The sequence below is a fragment of the Vicugna pacos genome, chromosome 34, assembly GCF_048564905.1.
Source record: "Vicugna pacos chromosome 34, VicPac4, whole genome shotgun sequence".
Classification (NCBI taxonomy): domain Eukaryota; kingdom Metazoa; phylum Chordata; class Mammalia; order Artiodactyla; family Camelidae; genus Vicugna; species Vicugna pacos.
Genome location: NC_133020.1, coordinates 9208356 through 9217252, shown reverse-complemented (window position 1 = coordinate 9217252; position 8897 = coordinate 9208356). Strand labels below are relative to the sequence as shown.

The following is an 8897-nucleotide window of genomic DNA, read 5'->3' as shown; positions in this document are numbered from 1 at the left end:
GCTTTTTAAATTGTGAACACACGCACACACACACACACACACACACACAAATTTGGTCAAAGTAGAAATTATCTTTGAAGACATTTAAAAATCCTTTTACTCTTTAAAAATCGTATAAGAAGCTCATTAATTCATATGATGCTCATTTTCGTCCTCAATTTCTTCTCATTTTCCCCCCTGCACCTAATCCTTTCCAAATCACGTTATGATCCTGAATATGATTAGAAGTCATTTACTCTCTGACTCCTCTGTCCTCACCCCAGTCTGAGGCTTCATCATCTCTCATCTGGAATACTGCCTAGTCTCCTAGCAGGTGTCTGGTTGTCTCTCCTCAACGCTCTGATCCACTCCATGCACAGAAGTGAGACTGATGTTGAAACAAGAGGTGCAAAACAAAACACGTTACTCCCCTGCTTGGACCCTTTTGATCGCTTTGGACTGCCCTCCTTAACTCAGCCTCTGAGCCCTGCACCTGTGGGCTCCTGCTTCCGTCTTCAGCATCATCTTTCCACCACTTTCTCCTTCCCTCACTAGCATTTGCCAGTGCTGCTTCTCTGATCTTAAACATGTCCCCAGCACTCTTTCCTTGGTTACCGCTCATGTTTTACGATTCAACCTCAGTGCTGCCATTTTTTGGTTTCTCTAACCACCATATTAACTCTCTCCACAGACTTACCAATTGTAATTACATATTTACTTACTCATTTGCTTGTCTTTGTTCCCCCAAAGGCTCTAAGCTGCACAAGACCAGGAACTTGGCTTTGTTCCCTCCTGTATTTCTAGTACCGACAACATTCCCTGTTCCAGAGTAGGTCCTTAATCAATACTTACTGAATCGATGAATAAACAAAATGTACAACAGGACAGTTTTTCTCAAAAGTAGGCATATGACCACTGAGGAGATCTGTTTTTAAACACGCCTGCTGATTCAGTAGATCTGGGATGGGTCATGAGATTTGGCATTTCTGATAAGCCCCTGGGTGATATCAGAGCCGCAAGCCGCCGACATCTCACTCACTCTTTTGACTAGCATGGCTAGAGGGAGAACAGAGATGGCGGACAGCAAAGTTTGTCCTGAATGAAGGAGCTTATGATCTGGTAATGGAATTGCCCCATAAAGATCACCACAGCCACATCCCGTTCATTGGTATAGGAAACATGTAAGACCTAAAATTAGTTGAGATTGCAATAGCTGTTGACCTTACCAAACATTATACAAGACCAACAAAAAGCCATGTGTAGCTATAACAAAATCATTCACAGCGTTATAATAAAATACAAAATTGACAGAAAGCAATTGGTAAGTCAGTCTATGGGCAGAGACTCTTATTTTTTAAATTTTTTAAGGTCACCAGTCACCTGCTCCCTTACTGCTAATCCAAGGTCATTTCTTAGTCCTCATTTTACTTGACTTACCAGGCGTTGATCACTTCGTCTTTTTTTTTTTTTTGCCTCATTTTAAAATTTATTTTTCTTTATTTAATTCTTACTGAAGTATAGTTGATTTCAGAGAGACTCTTTTAAACAAAGAGTAAATACATATCATGGGACAAACAGATGAGTGTTGGAATTTCATTTTGCCCCTGAGTAGCTGTGTAACCTTAAGCAAGTGACTTATCTTCCCTCAACCTCAGTTTCATCATTCATCAATTGGGGCAAATGATAACCACCTTAGAGGTGTGCAGATGGAGTGAGGTTTCATATATCAATTAAATATATGTGCCCGATACAAGGTAGTCCTTGAAAAATGTCAGGTTCTCCTGTTCCTTTCTTAGGCAGAACATTTTTCTTATAATCTTAATTTCTCAGGGGTGAGAGTCCATTTTTGAATGTATGTTCGACACCTTTAACATGTCAGAGGGGAAAAAAAAGGAAAATAATTATGTAGGTTAAAAGCAGACATTTTGGTCTAAATGAACACTCATCTGTGAATCAGAAAAAGCTCTGGTCCAAGATTCAACACAAACTAACTGTGTGATATTGGACACAATGTTGAACATCTCTGGGCTTCTGTATTACTTCTAAATCTTTGTATGCACTTTGTTGAGTACATTTAGTTATCTTCTTACAGGAAATCATTATTCTTCTAAATGGTTTGAGTTTATATTTCCTTTTGGAATATCAGTAATTTTCACAGAAATACTAAAATTTCAGAATCGTTGATAATTAGAACAAGGATTGGAAAGCAATTTCTTTCCTCCTAAAGTCTCTACTAAACACCTCCAAACTATGTAACTCAGCTTTAAAGAAATGCATGGAATCAGGGAACTCAACTTTTTTACTTAAAGAAGTGTCATCTTTTTTTTAGATTATACAGACATGCACATGTTCACTGTCTTAGTTGCTATATATGATATCAAGGTCCCATAACTTAGAATATTAACTTACACAGGTCTTAAAAATACAAGAGAAAGGAACAATTTGGGGAAAATAAAAAATAAATTCAATCTGTTCCTTCAAAATAATTGTGATGTGTCTATGTAACAATGGAAAAAGTCAGTGAAAAACTGCTCGACTATGGTTGTAAGGTTATGGGTCTCTATTTAAATGCTGACAAGTGAATTTTTATTTTCTGTGTCCTTTTGTTTAAATTAAAGTATGGTTGATTTACTATGTTGTGTTAGTTTCAGATGTACAGCAAAGCGATTCATATATATATATATACATATGAATATATATATATATATTCTTGTTCAGTCTTTTAAATTATAGGCTATTACAAGATACTGAAGATAGTTCCCTGTGCTGTAGAGTAGGTCCTGGTTGTTATTTATTTTATATATAGTAGTGTGTATCTGTTAATCCCAAACTCCTAATTTATCCCTCCCCATCCCTTTCACCTTTGGACCTAGAAATGATCAAACCAAGTAAAATAAGTCAGAGAGAAAAAGGCAAATATCATATGATATCACTTACATGTGAAATCTTAAAAAATGACACAAATGAACTTACTTGCCATAGAGAAATAGACTCTTCTGTGTCCTTTTTTTTACACCTTGCCCTTATATCTCAATCTACTTCTGAATGTTCATGGAATTAAGCCCCAGGGGTTATTGGAATTTAGGCAGACTCCTCACTGTCCCTGACTTCACTCTGCATATAAGCACATTTGTTTTGTTCTTGATCACTTCTTTTTAATCAATTCCTCAGTAGAAACTTCTGTTGAATCCTTGTAAATCCACTCTGGTATTTTGCAGATGGCAAATTCAAACTTCTGCTGTATGTGACCCACCATTAATTCTACCAAGATGCTCTGTCTCTGCCATGTTAATATTTTTGATGTGTTCATGTAATAATGACCCATCTGCTTCTGATGTCTCTGAGGCATTTTCTAGCTATAGGGATAGAGATTAATGACAGAGTCTCTCTGAGCTGCCTGATGTCAGAGCTGGGAAAGGTGTGAAGGGTATATAAGAGGTGGATGAGTGGTTAGCAAGACCAGAGTAAATACCCCAAAGGAGGCAAGCTTAGGATTTTTCATGAAGCTTCCTTGCTTTTAAAGGCATTTTCTGATATTGCTGACGCTAAGACATTAGAAGGTAAGGAATTTTCTGTTCCTGGGAAAATACTATTTACTCAGCACTAGAACAAATTTGAGATGAAATATATGGCTTATTTCATAGTGATAAAGCCTTTCAAAGAAAGGCTAAAAGGATCATGTGCTATAATATTAGTTTTCCAGATTGTTTCAAGAAGGAAATGGGGTAAGTGAAAATTTTGAAAATGTTTGAAAATTGTTTGAACAGTATTAAGGGATTATATTAATAAAATTGTGGTCCTTGGATATTACGTTTTTAAAAAAATTTTCTTAAAAGTAGGCTCTAGTTTAATGTTCCATGTATCAGAGCTATAGTAAATCGCTTGATTTCAGGGCTGAATTATTCATTTCAGAAAATTTGAGAAGCAATGGACATCATGAAGCTGCCAGTAGTTCTCATTGTTCTCTCTGTTGATTAAACCACTTGGAAGCTACCATTGAAAGGTTAGTAACTAAAATTCTGTTTGTTTTTTTTTTCCCCCGCAAGTATGAGAAAATTAGAATTAAATACTGCTATATAATTAATAGCCCTTTTGCCACTAGATTTTGACTAAGAATATGAAGCCGTTCAACTGTTCCTTAAATTCCATGCTTTTCAAAGAATATCTGTCTAGTCAATCTCTCTGACGAAACTTCCAACCGACAGGAATGGGTAGTTTCAGTTTTGTCAAGAAATATGCTGCTGGAACCCAGAGGGACAAAGCCAGAGCCTGAAGCATCAAAACCCAAAAGGTAATCATTTCAACTATACCATTTCAACTACTATACCTGGTTCTCAGACAAAATGGAGAAACTTAATTAAAGCATATATTTTATATGAGGTGGAATTTTACTGTATGTTTACCCAGATTTTTTTCTCAGATGGCTCTGGCAACATCCAAAACATTTACACTTTCTTCTGGAAATTGAAATACATAGAAGTAATCAGGCTGCAAATTAAAGTTGCTAAGAAATTAAATTGAAAAGATCTAGTTAAAAAGCCATGCATTCTTTGTGCATTGTCAATCATTCTGTTAATGAAACAAAATTATAATTAAAAAATGATTCTCCATGAGGGTACTTCTGAGCTGCTCAAAATGTAAAATATTATCTCTTAAAAATGTTTTCAGTGGGTAGCATTAGCATCAAGATTAAAAAAAAAAGCTTATTTTGAAAGGTGTCATTTCATTCGAACGGTAATTTTAAAGCAGTCTGAATGTCAGGTGAAAATGTTAACGGTAATTACAACTTTCAAGTGAAAAGCCTTTAAAACTGTAATTCTCCATTTACTTAAAGATTCTCTAGTTCGAATTCATGCATACATCATAAATAATACAATAAGGATTTGTTTGTGCCTAAATCGGTTTTGACTCCATGTAGCTTTGTAGAACTGAATTTATACTCTCTTAAAAACCAAGGAGAGTAAGTTTATGAAAAGACTTTGCTTTAAGTCATAGTAGAACTCCTTTCATAGAATTATCAGCATCTTATCTATTTGTCCTTCTGGGTGCTTTTTGTTGAGATGGTGTTCTTTGGTGATATGTAAAAATATGTAGAATGCCTGAACATACTAAACAACAGGAATCATCAGAAGATTTTCCTTTTCATTTCAGGGCTTATCCAGTTTATGGGACATTCTTCTCAGAACCGACTGTAATTTTCAGTTGGTTTTCTCCTGGATAAAAATATCTTTAAAACTGACATGAAGTCTCTGCTAAACTAGCAGAACAATTGAATGACGACAGGAAAATTAGCGATATTACTTAGTATTTCCTTCTATATCTTGATCTTTTCTTTCACTAGATACATTCATTTGCTTAATATCTTTACCCAATATGTTTTTAAGGACATTAGTTTATTACGAAGTGAAACTCACTCATAAATAGAATACTACATAACATTATTTATTACCAAATTATATTTTCATGCTAGTATCACAGTCTCTTACTTTGTATTATTAGAAATACTTATAAAACATTCATCAGTTTTTTTTTCAGGGAATTGAATTTCCTGAAAACAGTATGTTTGGTCATCTTTTTAAGAGGGAGGAAGAATTTAATAATCTGAGCTCTTCAACCATGTAATATTCTATAAATCTCATAAGAAGCTGAGAAAGCCTATGTGGAAAATGTCTTACATTTTAAACACCTCAAAAAAAAAGGCTGATATAGATTTATTATTCAACGTCAGTTTTTTTTTTTTTTTAACAGAATTCAATCATCTCATTTGGGATCTTTTTCAAGTTTTATACATGTATGAGCTGGGATTAAAATATAACAAACTGACTTTAAAAGCCATACCAAAGAATAGTTTTGTGACGTAATACTCATGACTGAGGCAAAAGGAACCCACACTTACCCACCAACTTTTAAACTCTCAACAGTAACCATCCGCCTGACAGATAATCAAAGGGCAACCAAAAGTCTAATGACACGGGTTTCAAGCTAGAGTCACTGGGAATTTCCTGTAGGAACTCACACACCTCCACAGATAAATAGTAAGCACTGGGATGAGGGATCCATTTTAAAACTGTTTTAAAAACCCTTGATGGGGGTAAGGCATAGCTCAAGTGGTAGAGCGCATGCTTAGCATGCACAGCATGCACGAGGTCCCCAGTACCTCCTCTAAAAATAAACAGCTCTAATTATTGCTCTCCCCCTGGAAAAAAATTAAAAAAAAAAAACCCTTGAAACAGAGATTTTTTTAGAGAGACAATTTAAGAGTTATAGTTTGGCCTATATCGTCACTATCCAAACTCTCTCAAAGCCAAGACTTTCCGTGTGTGAGCGCTCACACACAAGCGCGCACATAAGCGCATGCGTGTAAGGGGTCAGTAGCTTTAAACTGGTGTTACGTTACGAGCTGGCAGGGCAGCTGGCAGGCCGTGTCTGCCTGGTAGGCAGCGAGTAAAGACATCTGAAAGTAGAGCTGTGCTGCCTTTTATTAACCCTTCCAGCCCTCTTCTTCCATCTTCATGATAGACTGGGGTAGAACCCTGACTGCCGTATTTCCACGAAAAGGCCCGTTTTGGGAAAAGTTTCACAATTACGAAACCAGCAAACATAAAAGCGCGTAGTCTTTGCTTCAAGTAGAATGATGGCCCTCCTAGCTAACTTCAATAAGGTAACATTTTGGTTAGAATAATTTTAAATCCTACGATAGAGCTTGAGACCGATTATCAAACATTTATCAATTATCAATTATCAGACATTTAGCCCACAGAGTATTTCACAGTCTGCTCCAGGCATTTGTCAAATATGTCCTGGAACAGAAATCCCTTTGAACCTTCTCAAATTGACCCATTATTTCCTTCATTGTTTTATTTATTTTTTTTAATTTTTTATTGATTTATAATCATTTTACAATGTTGTGTCAAATTCCAGTGTTCAGCACAATTTTTCAGTCATTCATGGACATATACACACTCATTGTCTCCTTCATTGTTTTAAATTTATTAGTTTGAAGTATTTTGGTCAAATTCCAATTCCTGCTGTCTTACAGGGAAAGTTTATAATCTTTTAGAATTTAGTGTTCAGTGTATGAATTATTGGTACAGTCCTTAAAAGCACTCCTTGGACGTGCACAAGGGTCATGCTTACTACACATGCAAAAAGAAATAACTTAACAGGTAATATGAATAAGAATGATATATAGGCCAGGTAATAAGGCCTTAAAGTGGGTTTCCTTTTCCTGAATAATTAGTTTTGTCAGCATACACTCACACGCAACAGATAAATCAGTTCACTTAATGCTAAAATAATTTTCTGTATTGGGGAGAAAATGTGAGAGTAAAAACCGTAAAGTTTCACATGAAATTTTAAAATATTTGCCCTTAGGCTATCTCTCTACAAAGATACAGGTACTGAAGTACTCCCCACACAAAATTAACACACTGAAATAAAATCCATTCCATTTGGCCTCAAATTTTATATACCCACTGGTTTCTGGGCATTGAGGTTTTAACCTCATACCTGTATCTCTTTCCTACTTTACACTTAACCTAAGTTTAATCAACATTTTGGTTTCTGTGGAGCGGAAAGCTAAAACGTTTTCCCAGCATTTCTAACAATCAAAACAGAGCAACGTTAGAGTTCTGTGTCTATTTCCAGTACTCCTGTGAGAGCACGTTGAAACAAAAGGTGGTACCAAAATATGGAGCTGATGTAAGTAAATTCTGTAATTACGTTAAAATTCAAATGAATGATTTAATCCTGGTTATCAATTCTGACTTATCCATAATATTATTATGTGATTGTTCCAGGTGGCTGAAGGAATATGGTGAATGTCAATACCACTGACGTAATAAGCCTTTCGGTTTTAACATTTAACGTAATCCTGTCATTGAAATTATTGAAAGCCTAGGAACATAGTAGGTGACAGGGACATGGTAACCATGTGTTTGTGCTAAGAGTCCTAGAGCTCTCGTGCTGCAGTAGTCAGAGTGCCTGAACAGGTGATGAATTTTATTCCCTTGAGACTTTATAATATCTGACATTTCTCTTAACACTCCGGATTCAGTGATCTCAGGGAACTTAGCAAGAATAAGTTAACACTGCTTAATTCTTGTTGGAAGGATGTAGGAAATGAACATATATAGATATATATATGTATTTTTTTAATTCCACACACTCCAGGTTACATATATATTTTACATTCTAAATCCTTTTTATTGGGAAATAGATTAATCAGTATTTAGAGGAATATAAGACAAAGACACTTTAATTATTATCTGGACTACATTCTGAATTTCCATAAAAAAGAGAGGGGGAATCATACTGGGAAATTCAACACTGATTGTAATAGAAGGTTTCTGTATGATTTCCAAGCTACATCTTCAAGTTGTCCAAAAATCCGTCAACCATCCAGATATTTGCAAATCAAAACACTGATTTACTGATGATGTGAAGTTGTTTCCTTTCGTTTTCATCAATGTGAGATATTTGGTGTCACGTAGATGTATCCAATCCTGAGTCTTAGGCCTCTAACTTTTCATATTTGTTCCATGTTACCAGCCATCAGATGGAAAAACTGACATGCAACACTGCCACTTGTACGACTCAACGCCTGGCAAACTTTTTAGTTCATTCCAGTGACAAGCTTGACGCCATTTTCTCACCTACCAATGTAGGATCCAATACACGTGGCAAGAGGAATACACTTGAGATTTTAAAGAGAGAACCACTGAATTACTTACCCCAAATGCACCTCTACAGTTCTTCTTGTTTTATGCATAAATACTCTAGTGATTTCCTGTATAATTTAACAGTATCTTTTTTCATTTCTAGAGTGAATCTATGAATCTGCGTGTTCCATATTTGTTGCCAGTACATATAAATTGTCATGCTAAGAAATGTTTTAAAGTTAATACTAATTAAGATCA

The 8897-nt window shown here is 35.5% G+C and overlaps 1 protein-coding gene across 1 annotated transcript; it reads left to right on the top strand.

Moving 5' to 3' along the window:
- Positions 1-3906: 3906 nt before the first annotated feature.
- IAPP (islet amyloid polypeptide) lies at positions 3907-8874 on the top strand. Its single transcript, XM_031670621.2, is given in 3 exon segments — positions 3907-3949; positions 3952-3982; positions 8530-8874. Coding segments are annotated over 3 exon segments (360 nt in total). The 3' UTR covers positions 8816-8874.
- The last annotated feature ends 23 nt before the right edge of the window (positions 8875-8897 follow it).